At 40.9% G+C, this 22,047-nt stretch overlaps 1 protein-coding gene across 1 annotated transcript; it reads right to left on the reverse strand.

Moving 5' to 3' along the window:
- Nucleotides 1-6,682: 6,682 nt before the first annotated feature.
- On the reverse strand, nt 6,683-14,727 carry LOC132828156 (pepsin A-like). The gene is made up of 9 exons (XM_060845082.1): nt 14,672-14,727; nt 14,412-14,574; nt 13,031-13,148; nt 10,607-10,725; nt 9,708-9,907; nt 8,096-8,215; nt 7,821-7,965; nt 6,988-7,086; nt 6,683-6,829 (listed from the first exon to the last, which is right to left on the reverse strand). Exons 1-9 carry the CDS (start codon nt 14,725-14,727, stop codon nt 6,683-6,685), a joined length of 1,167 nt encoding a protein of 388 aa, XP_060701065.1.
- Nucleotides 14,728-22,047: the final 7,320 nt, after the last annotated feature.

Genomic DNA, 22,047 nt, shown 5'->3' on the forward strand with positions numbered 1-22,047 from the left:
ACAATGCACACGGCTGTGGGAGATTAGACTGACAGGAACAACTCATAAGGTTTCCACCTCAAAGACTGTGCTGCAGAGGGTGTTATTTTAAGTGAATATCAGTTTGTGCTAAAACATACTAGTAATTTTAACACCCTGAGGAAATGGTCTGACCAGGCACGTTTGGAATTCCTAGTTAGCTGGGCAGCAGGGATTAGCAGAGGACAGGCAGGCAGCCATTCCAGATGACAGTTATGAGTTAACACAGCCTCAGGCAGACTAGGGTCTGGAAACATTTATAGATCAGACATCCTGGAAAAGTAAGTACTGTTGAGAAATAGTGGAGAAGGAAGGGAAGCCAGGTAGAGAAAACACACTGTCTCCACCATTAAAAGAAGGGACCCAGCCAAGTGACAGGTGGGAAACCACTTAAAGTGTTTTCAGTGGAGGAAGTCAGGCAATGTAAAATAAAATTCGTGGGTCAGGCATCCCACAGAAACTTAAGCTGTGAGACCAATGCCTGTATTATTAAAGGTGACCAGTGACTCCTCAGGTATGACTGTTAATCAGGTTAACTGTGTTGTGTGAGAAACATAGTCATAGGGATATACAGCACAGAAATACATCCTTCGGTCCAACTTGTCCATGTCAAATAGATTTTCTAAATTAATCTCACCCCATTTGCCAACATTGGGACCATATCCCTCTTCTCCCATCCTGTACATTTAAATGTTGTAAATGTGTCAGCTTCCACCACCTCCTCTGACAGCTCGTTCAATGCACACACCTCTCTCTGCATGGAAAAGTTGTCCCTTAGCTCGCTTTCAAATCTTTCCCCACTAATATTAAATCTATTCCCTCCAGTTTTGGACTATCATACCGAGGGAAAAGGCCTTGGCTCTTCACCCTATTCATGCTTCTGATGATTTTATAAACTTCTATAAAGTCACCCCTCAGCCTCTGATACTTCAGGGAAAAAAATGTCCCAGCCAATTTTACCTCTCCCTACACTGAAACCCTCCAACTCCTGCAACATCTTTGTCAATCTTTTCTGAATTCTTGGTGTGATCTAAACCTGACACTTTGAGACTTAGGGCACAGTTATTACAGATTTCATTTAAGTATTTGCTGAAGACGCACTTAGTTAAATGTTTATCAAGTTCTCTCCTTCAAACACAATCAACACAATAACTTATCTGTGCTGCATAAGAGTCATATCAGACTCAAAACATTAACTTTGTTTCTCTCTCCACAGATGCTGCCAGACCGGCTGACTTTTTCCAGCATTTTCTGTTTGTTTCAGCTATTCAGTATCTGCAGTATTTTATTATGATCATTTATAGCCTTACTTTTCACATTTCTTTACAATATTTTGATAATTCACTTGCCATTGACTATCTTAGTGCCTATCACTAAAGAAAACTATGTCAGTTCTGCAGATGGCCCTATCATGTTCTCATTAACATTATGAATCAATGTGATATGACTCATTGGGATAGTGAGCTGGAAACCAAGCCTCACTATTACCAGAGTCATTACAAAAGTAAAAAGATTTAAAATCAAACTATCCAATGTTTCCAATTGACTTACAGATTAATGCAGGTTAAAAAAACAACGCTCATTAGGTTAATGCACTGGAAACGATACTGTGGCTTGAAGAGGTGTATTTTGTCCTAGTTTCTTTTAGAAAGAGATTGGGGGACAGGGCATGAGCAGTCAATAAAATGATAAACAACTTGTGAATCCTTGTTTCTTTAAAAAAGTTTGAACGATAGAGGCATCCTGAGTGGGTGTGTTCGAGCTCCTACTGAACCAGAGATTTTAGGTTTAATGTTTAGCCATAAGCAAGGGTTCTTTGCCACTATTGGGGTTGCATGTGAGACAACCTGTATTCTGAATTTGCCTGTTGTCAAGGGTGTGTTTATGGGATGTTGCTATCGCGGAATAATTAATTAATAATAGATTTTCTATCCAGTGTTCTGATAAGTTTGCTCATAGCTTTAAATTATTTTAATGCCTTCTTTCGTTTGTGGCATGCTAACTATAATGTTTGAATAAATTCCGAATTGCATCTGAAACACAGCTCCTCACGTTTACTTATGAGGTCTTTGTAACATGAGGATGGTCTCACCAGGATCTTGAATTCACATCACATTACAGGTGACCCCACTACACTATACACCCTACACTCTTACATTCTCACAGACTCACACTCACACAGACTCTCTCTCATGCAGATGCTGTCTCTCAGATACACACACATGGCACACACACACACACACACACACACACACACACACACACTCCTTCTCTACCACACACATGCACACATTCTCTCACTCTCTCTGTCCCTCACACATGCATGCACACAATAAGTCTACAACCTGTTCTGAGCGATTATAGACTTAGCAGCTATTGAGATTTGATCAATACATCACATTAGTTGTGTGACACTTTGATCTATCATTCTAAATTCTTTGCCTTCTGATCCAGTCCCACTAGCTACTTGATGAAGGAGCTGTGCTCTGAAAGCTTGTACTTCCAAATAAACCTGTTGGACTATAACCTGGTGTTGTGTGATTTTTAACTACTTTCATTGAATGGTAGAGCCACAGAAGACTCCAGCACAGAATAAAGGTCCTTTGGCCCATCAAGTCTGTTTTGTTCAGAAATAACCACCTGTTGCTTGGGTTAAACCAAAGAGCTCACAAGTCTGTCGAGCTGTCAAAATTTATTTTCTATTCCTTTCACTTTTCCTTGTAGCTGCATCTCATGACATCAGATATCAACGCTGGTGATGCTCCCTGCCAGATGTAAGAAATCCCCTTTCCACACCCTTGTCTTCCCCTCAGATATTTGCATTGCTTTTCATAAAACTATTCTTTTCTCACTTGAAGTTCTCGAACATGACTTCTCGCAATCTTCAGTTGCTCTTTACAGAGTTTCCTTTCCGACAGCCTCTGTATTTTTGAAGCGTTTCTGGCTTTTCTCTCTTTTCCTGACCTGGTGCTTCTAACCTCGTTTTCAATGAGGATTTGCCTATGGAGTGCAGCAGTTGCTAGTTGCTGTTTCCACAACTGTTGTAGCCTCATTCTATCAACAATCCCATTTCAGCTGCTGACTGCTTGTCTATGCTATCTTAAAACAGTAATACACTTAAAGTAATAAACACAATATCTCTCAAATTAAAAAATCAGGTTTAACATTTGCACACTGACACTTTCTCAGAATCTGCTGCCAGACTTGCTGATCTTTTCCAGTAATATTTGTTTCTGATTTCCAACAGCTGCAGTTCTTTCTGTTTTCAGAAGATCAGGTACCTACTCCACAATTCTGGATGAATATCATTTATTCATGTGGTTCCAAACCTTTTCTAGGGTTGTTGGGTCATTTATCACCCTCTGTTGTTTTGCTATGAGTTTGTCTCTTTCTTTAGATTCAGACTAGACTTCAAGGAATTTCTTCAAACAAATCTGCATGATATAAATGTTGACCATGTAGTGGCCATCTCTGTCCTCAATTACACTTGTTCAAAGCATCTACATTATACTGCTCTCACTGTAATGTCACTGTATACCTCATCTGCAAATTCACAAGTCTGTCGAGCTTAAAATATTTTTCAGGCAAAGATGGATAGATTTTTGAAAGGAACTAAGGGTTAAGTAAGCAAGTGGGTAAGTGGTGCTGAGTCCATGAAAAGATCAGCCGTGATTTTATTGAATGGCAGAGCAAGCTTGATGGGCCGGATGGCCTACTCCTGCTCTAATTTCTTATGTTAATGTGTTTTTATCATTTTTGTGATATAAACTACATGATTAAAATATTTGTATATAATTTATTTTAAATTTGGTTTGTGGCTCATGGGTCTTCTGCATGTCTGAGTTAATAATGAACTTTTTAAAGTATTTCTGTAAACATGTGGTTTCTCTTTAAGACAGTTTGTGCAAGCTACCTTTGCAGCATTAGTGGGTATTCTGTTCCCTTAGTAAAAAATGAGGTCTGCAGATGCTGGAGATCACAGCTGAAAATGTGTTGCTGGTTAAAGCACAGCAGGCCAGGCAGCATCTCAGGAATAGAGAATTCGACGTTTCGAGCATAAGCCCTTCATCATTCTGTTCCTTTAGCTTGTTTTACAATTTGGAAAGGTCGACTTTAAGGTCTATAAGAAATTTCCAGGTTTAATTTTGTTATAACATTAGAGGAAGCACACATAGCTCAGAGCTTTGCTTTGTTTTTTGCAGTGCAGTGAAGTGTATAGATGTACAGAACAGTTTGTCTGTGAAGGGAAGAATATCCCATAACAAGCTGACTTGTGAGTACAGAGTTAGTGACAGACCAAACCAGAAGCACTGGGATTTTAAAAAAATTGAAGAGGATATTTGAATCTCCGTACATTTAAGATCAGAAGAATGATTGCTCCAGGAAGAAGCTGACAGCATTCTGTAAGTTATGTAAGCCTACTGAGGTGTTAGGAAAATATTTCCTTTCTCTGGTTTGGCTGCTGTATAAGGAGTGCTTTCGGATACTATACCAGGGATGCTGGTTTTGTTTAGAATTTGTAAATTAGTGTTCTGGGATTAATAGATTTGCTGTTTGTTTGAAAATGTTTGAAAATGTAAATAGTTTGGATTATTGTATTTTATCTTCATTTCTCTTGGTTGACAAGCTTTTCTTTTGTTGTTACAGCACACTCTGTAACATCGCGTGCTTATGTTTCAGTGTCGGAACACCTCATTAAAATGAAAAGAAACAATATATGATGTATCAAACCAGGTTTGAGTCCGGGATTGGGCTTGTCCAGTAATAACAAGAGCTGGAACCATAACAGGTTCAAAACCCTGCTGTGAAGCTGTGGTAAACGAAACACTTTGGAAACCTCTAGGGAAATACACTGTTAATAATGCACTTTTAACAACAGAATACTATTTTGTCCTTGTAAACTAAAACACCCTAGTTTAAGCTCAGTTAGATCATTGTGTCCTTTTTTTTAAGTGCCTCAGATGATGAGAGACATTGAGTCTTCAGAAGGGGTACAGCCAAGACCTTAGATGCTGAGATTATGATTCCCTTCATAGGGTAACATACAACCAAGAGGCACAGTTTCAGAGTAAAAGATCTCCCATTTAAAATGGATGAGAGGAGAAGTATTCTCTCGGAGAGGGTTGTTAATGTGTGGAATTCTCTATCCCAGACAGCAACGTCACTTGGATTCATGAAATTGTTCAACAGGTTTTTGATCTACAAGGGAGTCAAATATTATCAGGAGCAGGCAGGGAAGTGGAAATGGGGTCATAGTAAAGTTAGCCATGATCTTATAGAAAGCAGAGCGGGACTTAACAAACTCAGAAATTCTATTCCTGTTTCTATTCCTTACATTCTGATTGATCAACATCTCTGGCTCTGAAAAATTGATTCTACAAATGCGGAACTACAATCGTACAGAACAGCAGTTAAAATGTGTAGAATTCTATTCAAATATTTTAAAAGTCTCCACTATGATAATTATGATTCTTTCTTAGCTTGCGTCTTCCAAATTTATTTTTGTATTTCACTCATTGATGTAGAATAGAGTTACATTGGCAACTTTTTACTTCCTCCATTATTGTCCTTTGTCTCTTCTTCAATCAGCGTATTCAATCAGTCTGGCTGTTACTTGTCCTGCCCTTTGATGCCTCAGATCCTCTATCAGAAATCCTAAATTGATATTGGCATTGTGAAACAGGAAATGTACATTCTCAAAAGTAAGTGGTTAACCTTTTTTCGGGAGACAGTGAGTGGTGATCTGAAAACATAGGGTGAGTTCTGCACAGAAATCTGGGGACCGTTGCTGGCCATCTTAGAATTTCTAAACCAGGGTTCACTAAAAGTTAGCCTGAAGTGGAACTGTGAGTGCCAGCTTGAAAGATTGGGAATTTGCAATGAAATTATTCTGAGACATAAATGGAATCAGAACTAGTCCTCATCCGTCCAACTTTCTGTGCACAATCATTAACAAGACTGTCTCCGAGGATTGACAAAATTTCTACTGGCATGTGATAAACTATGAAATGAATCAATCATTACAGCAAACAACTCAAATGTGAAATGAACTCTGATGCCTGTGCATACAGACATAAAAGGAATAAGAGACAGAAAACTGAGCAATTGCATTTCATGATTTTATTATATTATATCGTTTTAGAAGGTATTGTAATGAGAAGATTCCAGAGAATAGAAAAGGCAGCTGTGTGATGTTAGGATCACATTTACACAAACTCAGATTTCACTGCAGACAACGTCTCTCTTCAACAGAAACCTGCATGTCTCTGGAGAGTATCACAGCTCCATGAGTTTATCACAGCGAATGTCAGAACCAAGAAAGAACCAAGTAAAAGTGCTACACAATCAAAGTGTGGGAATAGTTAGACTGTCTCAATGTTCTCATTTCCAATCCAGATCCAGTGTCCTTAATCTGTTTCTATAAAAACCCACCTTGACAAGGCATTTAATCACATTCATTTGTTATAAGTTAATGTGGAGCACTGCTGAGCACAGTCCACAGGCTATTGCCAATGGTATACCTTTACTCATACTCATTCAAGAAATGAAGACTTTACTGTGCAGCCATGTGACAACTGCAGTGCTGGGGTACTATGTGATCACTGAACATCAACCCGGAAATACCAATCAGGGTGTGTTTTTAATGAGAACGTAAACGAAGGAATTAAGCAGCCTTAGCCAAGCCCACACGGTTGTTCCCCACGTCGAAAATGGAAAAATATTCCCCAATGAAAACATCTCCCAGAATCCAGAGGCTTCCACCAGTCACACCAAATCCACTCATGCAGCTTCTTTGGTTGTTGTAAGTGCTCTGTAAGGAAAACAAGCACAGTTAACACTGGCTCATCTCATCATCACCTTTAGTGAGCATGACATTATTGAGGAGTATTGAATATATTCAATGCATTCCATTAAATCTTTTGAAATTTTAGGTATATTCTAGCACAGTATAGTTGTCCAAAAATATACCTGCAAAGTGTAGGCTTGTGGAGGAAGAGGGAAGTCGACTCCATTGATTGTGAAGACCACATTGGGCATGTTGTACAGATTGTTACAGTTTATGGTGTACTGCAAGGAAACAGAGACAGTATTCAATCACTGTGTCCATGGAAGGATTTATTAAAAAAAATTCATGGTGCAATAACATAATCCTAACATCATGACAGAACGCAATATGTGTCACAATCTGAATGCACAAATAAAAGTGACAGATTAATGAAAGGAATGGCAGTTTTGAGGATGTAATGTACTTCCATTTAGGATTAACTATTAATATTTCTGAATATTTGATGAGGATCTGTTGAAGAGTTACTGGACTCAAAATGTTATCACTGCTTTCTCCCCACAGATGCTTCCAGGCCTGCTGAGTTTCACCAGCAATTTCAGTTTTGTTTTGAATATTTGTGCTCATCTCAACTTTAAAGTGAGAACTGTTTTTTGGATTCAATGGATTTTCCTTCTAATGCTGCACTCCATTTCAGAAGAGACTTCTGTCCTAGAACGTGCAGCTTCAAAAATGTAAAGTCCCTTTATCTGAATATTACCGCAAATACTGATGCATTTTGCATAATTTCTGGTAGTATATGCTGACTAGAATGACTATTGTCACATCTTTATTAAAATTAATTTAACATGTACTTCCAATAATTGCATCTTTGTCCCTCCACCCAAGCTGCTAGAAACTGATAGGCTTTTGTTGAGCAAATTCTCAATGAGAATTTGCAACGTTTTTTGCAAATATACTCATCTGTATTTTGTAATAACTTAAATGTTAGAAGTGTATTAAAACATGCTATCTCTACCTGGCCATAGTAACTTGGAGTTGCTCCAATGTACTGCTGAATGGTGTTGATGGGTGTGCTGGGACCAACAAGGAGAGAAGTGCCAGTGTCAACAATGGCTGGACAACCTCCACTGCAGGCCACAACCTGCCCATTGATTGTCACCCTGAGGGAGAGAAATGAATCAAGAGTTAACGAACATTCAAAAGCTCCCAAACTGATTGGGCTAATGAACAATACAAAATTAAGTCAGTTCAAAGTACCAATCCTAGTTGTGGATGGTGTTAATCACTTACCGGTCAATGAGGATTTGCCAGTAGGCCTCACGAGTGACGGGAACCCAGTGAATCTGACCTGTGTAGTGACTTGAGTCAATTCCACCAAACACAATTTCACTTCCAGATGCACCGTCCTGTCTGTAAAACATAGAAGAATCAGAAGCAAGCTGAGAAGCAAAGAAAAACATCATATTTTTGGTTTAGGGATCTAGTACTTGGTGCTGAGACTTCCTGTATTGTATCAACGTCATTTTCATAATTCACTCGTCAAAAGTCATTGAGTACAAGCTTGCCATTAATACTCTGGGCAACACCAACAATTCCATTAGATACTAACTGCTAAAGTCGAAAAACTATGTCTTTTCAATGAATTAAACAGGTTATAATCTGTGCTCCGTTCGATTTTATTGCTTTCAATTCAGAATTGGGTTGATAACACCAGAGAAGAGATTCAATGTCAAAATTCACTTTGAAATTCACTTTGAAAGAATGCATTTGAAATGATGCATTCATTTCACATCATCAAGATCGCTGTAAGTGCCCCACAATCAATTCATTTGTTTGAGTAGTGTTAGGTGAAGGGGTAAATGTCGGGGAATGGGTTTGAGTGGGTTACACTTTGATGGGTCGGTGTGGACCTGTTGGGCCGAAGGGCCTGTTTCCACACTGTAAGTAATCTAATCTTAAAAAAGTGTCTTTAATATTGCAGACAAACCTAGCAAGACTTGTAATCAGCAGCTATAGGAACTCAGTAGAAATATAGCATGTACTTTAATTTCTGAACCAAAAAATATTTCAATCTCTGCCTTAAGCTTTCTCAACAATGGAGCATTCTCAATTGTCATGTGTACAGATGCAAAATGTTCAGATGTTCTGATTTGTTACAATCCTCAACATTTCAGCCGAAATGACTGCCCATTAACCCTGGGATCGTGCCACTGTGTTCTCGATTGCACAGCTCAGAGGGAAACTTACTAACGGTTTCTACCCGGAAAAATGCCTTGTGAATCTTTCGAGAAATTCAACCTTGGAGAAATACAGAAATGATACTCCATTTTCCAGGCACGCAGTGTAAGTTTTAATTCAACTGCATTTAAAGCATCTATTCCAATGTTTGCAACTGCCAAACAAAGTTGCAATCTTTCTTTCTCTGTCTCTCTCTCTCTCTCTAAGTGACCACACCTCTGTTTAATTAATCATAGGGAGTAGTGACAGACGACAGTTCATTGAACATCAAAGAGATCACCTCTCCGTCTTCTGAATTCCATGGAATATAGAATGGATTTACTGAGCCACTCATCAATGGATAACCCTCTCTTCTCGGGGAATAATTGAGTGAACCTTTGATCAACTGCACATTGGGAACCAAAAAGCACATAGATCTTCCCTATGTGAGGTATTGTACCAGACTATATAATTGACTCTCACATGTTACTCAAATTCACCATTGAGCTTGATTTCATGACATCCCAACACAGGAAAAAGGATATTCATAGTTCAGGCAAGATAGGTATTTTGAGTGAAACATTCACAGGGCTGAACGGATTACATCCGCTCCAATGCCAATGAAAATATCCACTTCATGCTTCATTCAGCGGCATAGAGTAAGAATCATGTGAGAAGTGCTTACCTGGTCAGGTAGACAGAGAAGAGAGGCTCATCCACCAGATGCTGAGACATTAAGTTCTCAAACACAGTTGTAGCTCCTGATGCTGCAAGAGATGGGTAGCCCATGCCCAGAATTCCGTCAAACTTAACGTAGGAAAAGAAGCCACCGGGTTCACTAGTACTGAGACCAAATTCCTGATTGCGGATGTTGATGTTTGAAATCTAGGAAGATAAGGTCAAGTGAGAAAACCTGAGGAATTCAGCAAAACATTGTCTTGTGAATTAAACTTCCCCTTAATTTGCTTCAACAGTTCTTATCAAGTAGACTTCTCATTACCCACACAGCTAATGATGAACACCAATGAGATAAACTAACAATAAAACCTTTTTATGCAATCCTGGCTTGTGGATACATTTTGGGAAAACAATGAGGGAGGAAATGTATGTCCCTCCTTGAATAGTAGCTTGTGGTTATTTCCATTCAGTTCACTGGGAAGCAAGAAAGCTCCAGTTCACTTGATCTGCATTATTTGTACAACTGTGTTTGATCTCGCAATCTTTGGATTCAGAGTGTTACTGCTTTGCCACGACAGATTCCCAAAACATGTGATATTCCATATCCAACACAATAGACATAAGGATGTGAATTGGCCCGAAGGGCTGGGAATATAGGAAACACTTTTGTCAAATTTCTAATGGGAAGGATTCGGACAAGATTTATTTCAAATCATTGTCTTGCAAGTTGGCACGCACTCTGCAACTTTCTCATTACATATCCACACAATGTCTTGGCTTCTAATTAAAACAACACGTTAGTTGGACTGCAAGAATTTAGTGTCTTCACTTCCTAGATGTAACATCAGACACTAATTACCAGTGTTGTGTCATTTGATTTATTTGATAAGTTCACAATTGACTTACTCTGACAGTGTCATATCCCAATATTCCATTCATGGCGCCTGTTCCATACTGGATAGATACACCTTGGTTGTTTGAATGGTATGTTGAAGATGCACTGGGATTGAATCTGTGATGCATTGCTGTAATGGAACATACATGTCATGATATTAATAAGAAATGTTTGAGCAATTAATCCAATACAGGAAGAGAGATTTATGGTAAAAAAAATCATCTAATACTTCACGTTTGGAAAATGTGTCAGTTTTTACAAAAAATCCTTTCCAAATTCCTGAACCTTCATTCATGTTTACCTATTGCCTTTCCTTTGAGGAGCAATCCTGAAAGGCATTTTGTGTTCATGTGTGATGAGGTTCTCTGTGCAGGACATACGCTTGCTTGTATACATTCACCCACATACATACATTCTGGTGAACTGGGGGATGCCCTTCAGTTAGCATCGTCATTGATGTAGCTTAAAAATACAATAATCAAATACATTTAGACACCAGAATTCTTCCAGAGTGGAACTATGTTTGGTCAAAAGCTGGGGATATTCTCTTGGGCACTGAAGGCATTTGAGGATGTTGTGAAACTTGAAAGGATTCAGAAAAGATTGACAAGGATGTTGCCAGGGTTGGAGAATTTGAGCTATAGGGAGAGGCTGAACAGGCTAGGGCTGTTTTCTCTGGAGCGTCAGAGGCTGGGGGCTGCTCTTATAGAGGTTTATAAAATCATGAGGGGCACGGATAGGATAAACAGACAAGGTGTTTTGCTTGGGTTGGGGAAGTCCAGAACTACAGAACATAGGTTTAAGGTGAGAGGGGTGTAAGAATATATATAGCTTACCGGTAAACTTTCGAGTGCGCGTGTCCTCGGCATTTGGAGGTCACGTGGTCCTCTGATGCGTGCGCAGAGGATGATCACGTGATGCTCCGAGACGCGGGCGCGGTCACGTGGTCTCCCTGTTTCTCGTTCCGGAAGAGTGCTGGGAGGTCACGTGATTGGCCGTTTCACGCCCCGGAAGTGTGCGAGTCTGCCGTTTCGCGTCCGAAAGGAGGCCGCGTGGTGCTCCTTCTCAGAGACAAAGGAGGGTCACGTGGGATCGGACATCCGGGAATGCGCGGAGGTGGGGAATGGAGTCAGAGCAACAGCCAATTAGAAGACAATTTCACTTGAGTGATGGTATGATGTTTTGTATGGTATAAAAGACTGGGTCAGGGACAGATATACGTCTTTTGTTCTTTGTGAACTGACTTACTTAGTAGTTTGTCAGGGACAGAAAGGTTAAGACCCAGAGCTCTGTATACTTTATCCACTTACTGATAGAATAAAACTAAAAGTGTAAGATTAAATATTTTTCCTATTGCTTTATTTAAAGAGCACGCAGGACTTGGCTCACACATAAAAGAAAATAAGTTTGTAGATCGAGCCTAAAGTTCTTCAGGGGAAAGATATAAAAGTGACCTAAGGGACAACTTTTTCACGCAGACGGTGGTGCGTGTATGGAATGAGCTGCCAGAGGAAGTGGTGGAGGCTGGTACAATTACAGTATTTAAGAGGCATCTGGATTGGTATATGAATCGTAAGGGTTTAGAGGTATATGGGTCAAGTGCTGTCAAATGGGACTAGATTGGGTTAGTATGTCTGGGTGGCATGGACAAGTTGGACCAAAGAGTCTGTTTCCGTGCTGTACATCTCTGTGACTCTATGAGTAACTGAAGAAGATTAGAATTTCTTCTGATGTTTTAGACAAGTAGTTCAAGCAAAGCTTTTGCCATCAGCTAATCAGATAAGGGGCAGGATTGAGGGATTGGAGCAAGAAATGCAAAAGGATATCAGGAGGTGCCTTTCTTTCTGCAAGTGGTACTGACCTGGCAGTTGCTGCCCACGAGGGTGACGGTCATCAAACTGATCAATTACTTCAGAAAGAAATTTGATGGGATTTCGAGGGAATCAACCAGTGGAGCTGTGGTGCTGAAGCCGGGAATGGCACTGACACTACAGAGACCAACATGAATTTGAAAGACTGAAAGGTTTTCTGAGATTCCAGGACATAGCATCAAGAAGAATTCACCTCCATATGACACTTTTAATTTGTTTTGTTTATTTATAACATTGGGGAGTCTTTCTACATTCTTTCAGCCTTTCAGTCTGATTTATACCTTGGAGTACAAACGCGTAATTATTTTAAATTAATATTAGGCTTTTAGAGTAGGTTCACTCAAAAGTTTGTCCATTTCCAGAGGAAGAAGTTGCTGTAACCATCAAGAAATTAGCATTCTAATAAACTTCTCTCCAAGTCTTTTGATGGTTTACAAAGCTCATAGCTAAGCTACAAATATTCAAGAAATATCATTCTCTTTCAATCTTGTTCTACAGCTGAATTCAACAAGAAAAGTGATCATGTAGAGAAACATGTTTAAATCGGCAGTAACATTTACTCACTGCATGACTGTTCAGAGCAGTAAACTGAAGGGACCCAGAGGTTGGATGAGCCTGTGTCAAAGATGACGGTGAAACTCTGTGGTGGATTCCCAATGCTGATTGCTCCATAGTATGACAACTGTCAGCAAGAACGAGAAGAGCACAACTTAACAACTGGGAATATAGTGAGCAACGCGTGTTATTCATCTTGTTATATTCTATACCCTTTAACAAAGGTAAATCCCACTATAACCACTTTATGAAATAAATGACATAGACGCAGTCAAGTTAGTTTGGAAGAAAAAGCGATCTTTCTGTTCTGTTGTTTTGCTGAGTAATATATCCCATTGCTAAGATGATGTTACTTTCAATTTACACCCTTTTGATCTCAAATCATATCTCAAATCCAACTACTGTTAAAAATAATGCCAAACTGATATGCTAGACCAGCCAGCAGCCCTACCGCAGTTAATTAAGTGCATACTGTAATATCGACCATTGGTGAGAACAGGTGTCACCAGTAACTTCTTACACTGTAACAGAAGCTTTGACTTGAGATTGGATTTGGTATTCTGCATCAAGCTCCATACAATCAGAGAATAGTTACAAGCAAAGCAGATGGTCATTCATTGCAGCATGTCTTGCTGACTCACTGCAACAGCAACTCATGTAGTCCTCCTCCACTATCTTCCCCCCACAATCCTGTAAACATGTTTACCACACAACTATGGTAAATTTCATCTGATAAGGGTTTGCCTAATCCAGCGAACTATCTCTGTCCTCTTCATTTTGACTACTACGTTTCTCACAGTTCACATTATTTCTGAATTTTGTTTCCCCTGCAAAGTTTGACACTGTGCCCTGCACATCCAAGTACAGACCATTGAAATAGACCAAGATCTTTAAATATTGATCCCAGGGGAAACCAATCTTATAACTTCTTCCAGACTGAAAAAGATAATTTTTCGTCACAACACTTCACTACTTGTCACTCAGTCAACTTTATATCCATAGAGCGAATTTCATTCAACAGGCTTTAACTTTATTGGAAAGCTTTATATGACACTTGGCCAAATGGTTTTATGTCGTCCACACATTATGACAACCAGTTATTTGAAAAAATCAATCAATTTACTTAGCTTTCCCGAACTAATCCGTATTTCTCCGAGAGATTTTCAGCATATGACAACAGACCACACTTGATATCTAAATCCCATCCTTGGGATTTTGTGCTGTTAATTATAACAGGTTAAAGAATAACATCATGTCATCCAAAAGCACAGTTTATCTACTGAATTGTTATCACTGATTAACAACAAGCCTCATGGAAGATGAAAATATATGCAGAAGCTTCAACAAATATAGTTTATGATGAATTTTTTTTTGTCGATGGGTGACTTACATCTAGGTAGTTAATCATTGGTTCCGTTGTATCCAGAGATTGGCTGCAGTAGGGCACTTGATATTTTGAGCAGAGATCATATGGATGTTTCATCAGGAATTCTTCCAGCAGCCCTTTCTCCTGGAGAACATCACGGGCAGATTTGCCCTTAAACAAAGGCATTCTGACAAGAAAAGAACAAAAGTTTTAAATTTTGTCATGTCTTATTCGTCCTCGCTGTCTGGTTATACATTCTCTCTCATTGTTTGACAATTTCTGACCTGATCACACATTCCGAGAGCTGGATACAAGCGAGGGCGACAAGTAGCCACTTCATGGTGCCAGTTGGGTTGGTTCAGAGACTCGTCAGAATCTGAAGTGTTGTGCCTGAGCAGCGACATTTATACTGACTGTAATCAAACCTTTCCATTGTCACGAGGCCTCCGATACGATCATTCAATATGAGAAGTAAATATTAATGTAGTCATGATTGTTTTATCTCAAATGTAATCTCTCATTAATTAAGGGCACTCATTGATTTCAGTCATAGTCAATTTGCGAAAGTTTGGATTAAAAGCAAAGCTTATTTGGTGTTCTGCAATTAATGCCTTATCGCTGATAATGTAACAATAAATAAATTTCAAATCCGTTTCAGTCCAATGGTGTTGGAGCTGGAAAATTGCAATCTCTCAAGTTCCATATTATTCGCTTCTGATGGAGCACATGGGCCTGACCTGTGAGTTCTGTAAAGTCCTTCAAGGGCAATTGCATTGTCAGCAATAGCCACAGTGCAAGTTGAGGCCATCTGCTATCTCAATATTGTGCATGTGAAGTGCATAGATTGTCCAACTGTGTGGGGTGCAAATCCTGGTCTCAAGCAAACTTGACCTCTGCAAATTGAAGATAGTCATCTCTGTGAACCAGATGGAATCTTGAAAATCTGTGGGCCACAAATCACAAAGATAATATAAGATTTCCTCAGGTACACAAAGATGTGCAACTGATTTCCTCTCACCTTGAACTTTAAGTGTACTATGTCTTCCTGGGTGGTTTGGGACTGTGAGGAGAAGGTCTGGGTCCTCATTCTCCTAACATGATCCTGACTGGTTCTGCATTCATTGGAATAAAGTCCTTCATCAAACATCCATGCAGAGGCATCCCATGGTCTTTCTTGTTGGAGTGATCCATGCCCCATTGTATGGAGAACGATGTTAAACTGTCATTTGTGAGTGATGGGAATGGTGACTGCTCACATTGCAAACGACCAGTTTTCTTTCAGATAATCTCCTCACTGGTGCACTGCAAACTACAGCAGGGGCTGTTGTTGGCGTGGCTGCAATGTAACAAGGGCAGAGACAAATAGAAGGAGAGCACAGATGTTCCAGAAAGCCTTGGAGCAGCAGCAACTTCTAGCAGTTACTGAACAGCTTCCACAGGAAGAGGCCACTGCTGAAGCTCCCCTCAGGATGTGCAGGAGGTACAGGAGGCCCAGAGTCTTTGGTTCTTAATGCCATTTCCTTTGGATGAATGAAGTGCAGTGTCATCTCAGGCTGAGGGGATCCCAAAACACTCGAGTAAAAAATGAGGTCTGCAGATGCTGGAGATCACAGCTGCAAATGTGTTGCTGGTCAAAGCACAGCAGGTTAGGCAGCATCTCACTGTCACAGAACCATTCCAAGTGCTGAATCTGGACCAGCGACATGGAAGGGATAGGTGGCCACCTTATTTCGGTGTTTCTAAAGGTGACAGCTGCGGCAAATGTTAATCCTACTGGCTGTTTCCATGAAAACACTCAGAACCTCATGGGGTGGCACCGTCACTCAGTGGTTAGCACTGTTTGCTCACAGTGCCAGGGACCTGGGTTCGATTCCAACCTTGGGTGACTGTCTGTGTGGAGATTCCATGTTGTCCTCCTGCCTTTGTGGAGTTCCTTCCCACTGTCCAAAGATGTGCAGGTTAGGTGCATTGGCCTGCAAAATTGCGTGTAGCGTCCAGGGATGTGCATGCTAGGGGGGTTAGCCATGGCAAATGCAGGGTTACAGGGTTAGGGTGGGGTGCTCTTTAGAGGATCAGTGTAGATCTGGTGGGTCAAATGGCCTCTTTCCACACTGCATGGATTCTATAATTCTATGCCTTACAAGGATGGCTACTGAGACACGAGAGATACACTCTGCAACCATGGTTGATGACTCCAATCCTGAGGTTGAGGCTGGATACAATGCAGCCCAATCTTTGACCAGGGCAATTGTGGACCAGGTGAGAGCAGGACTCTTGAAGGTAAGGTTGTGTCTGTTTGGGGTGACCTTGTAGTATACTCCGGACAGAGAGTGCTACAGAATGTTAGATGCTGTGCTGTGCACAATTGGAGCAGGCAATAAGGGAATGTGATGGACTCTTATGAGCTGGGAGAATGGTGGCAGTTTGCCGAGGAGATGAGGACATTGAGGTGGAGAACTATCATCTTTTGAGAAAAAGCAGCAGAGCAAAGCACAGCAATCCAGGCAGGATTCAACTTTCTGAAATCAAACAAAGAACTGCAGATGCTCAATATCTGAAGCAAAAGCAGAAATTGCTGGAGACAGTCAACAGTCTGGCTGCATCAGTGGAGGGAAACCAGAGCTAACATTTCAACTGAGTAACCTTTCTTCAGAACCCGTCAATAACAACTGCTCTGCTCAGGAAAGGACGGAGATAGAAAGAGGACAATTGTGGACGAACAGAATATCTGTCAGAGGGAAAACGCTAGAATCTAATTTTCAGGAAGTCGTTGTGGGGCACTGAGAAATTCTGAATGCAATTAAAGGGTGTCAATGTGGTTTTGTGAAGTGTAGATCATGTTTTACTTACTGATGGGTATTTTTGAGGAAGCAATATCCAACGCAGATAAATGAGAACTCGTGGATATACTGTACTTAGACTTCCAAGACAAGGTACCCCATTAAAGATTGCAATTCAAAATCGGTGGTTACTGTGTCGAGGCTAAGATATTAGCATAGAGCGAGTATTTGCTGGTTAATCATGTGCAGAGGGGTGGTATAAATGGGTCATTTTTGGGTGGCAGGATGTGACAAAACAGTGTGCCAAAGGAACTCATGTTGGGTTGTAAGTGTTTACACTTCTTTGAAGGATTTGGATGGAGGTACTGGAAATTGTTAGATTTGCTGATGATAGAAAGATAGCTGTGGAGAGAATTTGAGTAAACATATATGAACAAGTGAAGCGGGTAAGAGGAATTTGGCAGATGGAGTATCATGTGAACATGTCCATGTGGGCAGGAAGAATAGAAAAGCAGCATGTTAATTAAAGGAGAAAGGTTACAAAATACTGAATTATAGAGAGACCTGGTTGTCTTGATACGTGACTTGCAGATGCAGTACGTGATTTAGGAAGCAAATGAATGTTGTCACTTATTACAAAGGAGTGAAGTCTCAATGTGGGGATGGTTTCCTCCCATTGTATTCACTGGTGTTTAGAAGAATGAAAAGTGGTCTTATTGAAACACAAGACCCAGAGAGAGTTTGACATGGAGGTTGCAATGCAAAAATGAAGTGTCTTTCATTTAAAACAAGGATTAGAGATGAATCTTTCAAAGTCTCTTCACAGGAAAGTAGAGTTTTGAAAACATCAGACAAAAGGAGATTCGGGACTAACATGGTCATCAGAGTTCAGTGGTGATGTGTACTTGTGGGCACAGTCAGATCGGCCATGATCTCACACGGCGGAACAGAATAGGAAAATCAATTAACCTCATTGTACTCCAAATTCATGTGCTCATATTCAGGTGAAATGAAAGTCATACACATGGTTATCAACTGTTCCCTCACCTGATAACCTGAAATGTACATTATTTAACTTACAGTATCTTACTCCAATGCATATCTATTGCATGCACTGACCCAACAAGGTCAGAGAAATCGTTCAGAGCTGTGCATGGCAGAAGGATCTGTATATACCAAAGCTGTTACTTTGACATGAAGGTCATTTATGACAATGTCACTTTTTTCCCACAAGTTAAATTATCTGACTTTCTGTCACAGGCGACTGACTGTGTGGAGTTTGCACATTCTCCCTGTGTCTGCGTGGGTTTCCTCCGAGTGCTCCGGTTTCCTCCCACTGTCCAAAATTGTGCAGGTTAGGTGAATTGGCCATGCTAAATTGTCCCTAGTGTTAGGTGAAGGGGTAAATGTAGGGGAATGGATCTGGGTGGGTTGCGCTTCGATGGGTCGGTATGGACTCGTTGGGCCGAAGGGCCTGTTTCCACACTGTAAGTAATCTAATCTAATATTAATGAAACAACAGAAGAATTAACCAATGCATTAGATTAAATCGATTCCATCTTGAATTCTTCATGGTCAACATGACTTCTTTATATCCAATACACAATCTCCTGTGAAATCATCATGTGTTGAATTATCTTTGAAATGCGCTTGTTATGTATTGAAGAAAGCATTTTGTGTACTTCTCTTTATTGGTCAGTGCACTGAATATAGATATTGGGAGGTCATACTGCAGCTGTACAGGGCATTGGAATACTGCATTCAATTCTGATCTCTCTGACATTGGAAAGGTGTTGTGAAACTTGAAAGACTTCAAAAAAGATTTACAAACATGCTGCCAGATTTGGAAAGTTTGAGCTATAGGGAGAGGCTGATTCAACTGAGGCTATTTTCCCTGGAGTATAGCAGGCTGAGGGGTGACCTTATAGAAGTTTATAAAATCATGAGTGAGATGGATGGGTGAATATCCTATGTCTTTTCCCTGGGGTGGGGGAGCCAAAACTTGAGCACGAAAATTTAAGGTGAAAGGGGAAATATTTAAAATGGACATAAGGCGCAACTTTTTCACACAGAGGTTGGTGCGTATATGGAATGATCTGTCAGAGAAAGTTCTGGAGGTGGGTACAATTGCAACATTTAAAAGGGATTAGATTACTTACAGTGTGGAAACAGGCCCTTCGTCCCAACAAGTCCACACCGACCCGCCGAAGCGACAACCCACCCATACCCCTACATATACCCCTTACCTAACACTACGGGCAATTTAGCATGGCCAATTCACCTGACCCGCACATCTTTGGACTGTGGGAGGAAACCGGAGCACCCGGAGGAAACCCACGCAGACACGGGGAGAACGTACAAACTCCACACAGTCAGTCGCCTGAGGCGGGAATTGAACCCAGGTCCCTGGCGCTGTGAGGCAGCAGTGCTAACCACTGTGCCACCGTGCCTCTGGATGGCTAAATGAATAGAAAGAGTTTAGGTGGATTTGTGCTACAAATGGGACTAGATTAGGTTAGGATATCTGGCTGGCACTGACAAGTTGGACTCATGGGTCTGTTCTGTGTTTTACATCTCTATGACTATATGTCTGGATCAAGACTTTAGTCGCCATATTCTTACTACCCTTGAGCAGAGTGAATCAATTCCCCTCTTTTCAACCTCCACAGTTGGCAGCATCAAAGTCTTCCATTATTACGGAAGAAATAGAAAGACATTTCTTAAAGCTTAACGCAATCAAATTGAATCAACATGTTTTTGTGAAAGGGAAATCATGTTTGACAAATTTGCTTGAATTAATGAATTGGCAAAAGCTTTTCAGATGGAGTTTAATATCGGCAAATATGAGGTCACACTCTTTGAGAGGAAGAATCAAAAGGCAGTCTATTGTAAAAGTGGGGGGAGACCCAAAAATATTTAGCTGCGAGAATTCTTGAGCACGAAAGACAAAACAACTGCCATACAGGTGCAGCAAATAATTAAGAAAGCAAAAGCAACATTGGCCTTTATTTCCAAGCAGTTGGAGTTTAAGAATAAGGAAGCCTCATTCCAACTGCACAGGGTGTTGGTGAGGAAGCACATGGAGATCTGCTCTTAGAGTTGATCCCCGTAATTATGAAAGGATACACTGGCATAGTTGAAAGAGTTTCATGAGGCTGATTCCTGAGATGATGGGGTTGTCCTATCAGGAATGGCCAAACAGGCTAGGCCCTGTTTCATTGGAGTTTAGAAGAATGAGAGGCCTTAACTGCATTGATATTGAGGGAATCTCAAACAAGGTGGCGGTGAGGTGGGAGGGGATAGTTATCGAGTAAGGGGATGCTCATTTGAAACTGAAGTGCAAAGAACATCCTTCTCTGAGTGAGTTGCAAATGTCAGGAATTCTCTACCTGACAGTGCTGTGAAGGCTACTTCACAAAACCAAAGTAGAGAACACAGAACATAGAAAAGTACAGCACAGTACAGGCCCTTCAGCCCACGATGTTGTGCTGAGGATTTTTCCTAATTAAAAATAAAATAACCTAACCTGTGCACCCCTCAATTCACTGCTATCCATGAGCATGTCCAGCAGTCGCTTACATGTCCCTAATGACTCTGCTTCCACCACCACCGCTGGCAACGCTTTCCATGCATTCGCAACTCTCAAAATTATGAGGGGCATGGATGGGATAAACAGACAAAGTCTTTTCCCTGGGCTCGGGGAGTCCAGAACTCAAGGGCATAGGCTTAGGTGAGAGGGGAAAGATATAAAAGAGACCTAAGGGGCAATGTTTTCACGCAGAGTGTGGTACATGTATGGAATGAGCTGCCAGAGGATGTGGTGGAGGCAGGGTTTGGAGGGATATAGGTCAGGTGCTGGCAGGTGGGACTAGATTGGGTTGGGATATCTGGTCAGCATGAACAGTTTGGACCATGCTGTACATCTCTATGACTCTATGACACTGCATAAAGAACCTACCTCTGATGTCTCCTCTATACCTTCCTCCTAATGTCTTAAAGCTATGACCCATTGTGCCAGTAAACCCTGCCCTGGGAAAAGTCTCTGGCTATTGACTCTATCTATGTCTCTCATCATCTTGTATATCTTGATCAGGTCACCTCTCTTCCTCGTCCTCTCCAGAGAGAAAATGCTGAGCTTAGTCAGCCTCTCTTCGTAAGACAAGCCCTCCAGTCCAGGCAGTATCCTGGTAAACATTCTTTGCACCCTCTCCAAAGCCTTTGTATCTTTCCTATAAAAGGCGACCAGAACTGGACACAATATTCCAAGTGTGGTCTCACCAGGGTCTTGTAGAGCTGAAGCAAAACATTGCATCTCTTAAACTCTTAAACACCTGGCCCATATCCCTCCAAACCCTTCCTATTCATATACCCATCCAAATGCCTCTTAAATGTTACAATTGTACCAGCTTCCATCCTCTGGCAGCTCATTCTATACACGTACCACCCTCTGTGTGAAAAAGTTGCCCCTTATGACTCTTTTATATCTTTCCCCTCTCACCCTAAACCTATCCTATCCACTTGGGTGGCAACTTTGAAGGATCTATGCACTTGAACACCAAGATCCCTTTGTTCCTCCACACTGCCAAAAATACTGTCTTTAATTCTATATTCAGTATTCAAGTTTGACCGTCCAAAATGCATTAATTCTCATTTACCCAGATGGAACTCCATCTGCCATATATCAGCATCCTGTCTATGTCACGCTGCAGCCTGCTATAGTGCTCAAAACTGTCAACGGCACTTCCTATGTGTCATTGGCAAATTTACTAACCCACCCCTCAACCACCTCATCCAAGTCATTTATAAAAACTACAAAGAACAGAGGCCCAAGAGCGGAGCCCTGGGGGACACCACACACCACTGACCTCCAGGCAGAATAC

The sequence above is a fragment of the Hemiscyllium ocellatum genome, chromosome 26 (assembly GCF_020745735.1).
Source record: "Hemiscyllium ocellatum isolate sHemOce1 chromosome 26, sHemOce1.pat.X.cur, whole genome shotgun sequence".
In the NCBI taxonomy this organism is placed as follows: Eukaryota; Metazoa; Chordata; class Chondrichthyes; order Orectolobiformes; family Hemiscylliidae; genus Hemiscyllium; species Hemiscyllium ocellatum.

Bases quoted from the DNA above. Each gene is read 5' to 3' on its own strand.
- LOC132828156 (XM_060845082.1), bottom strand. From the start codon at position 14,727: ATGAAGTGGCTACTTGTCGCCCTCGCTTGTATCCAGCTCTCGGAATGT. The intron at 9,908-10,606 runs GTAAGTCAATTG...TTATCTTCCTAG, and splicing joins TGGGATATGACACTGTCAGA to ATTTCAAACATCAACATCCG. The intron at 7,087-7,820 runs GTAGAGATAGCA...GTTTCCTTGCAG, and splicing joins CTCCAAGTTACTATGGCCAG to TACACCATAAACTGTAACAA.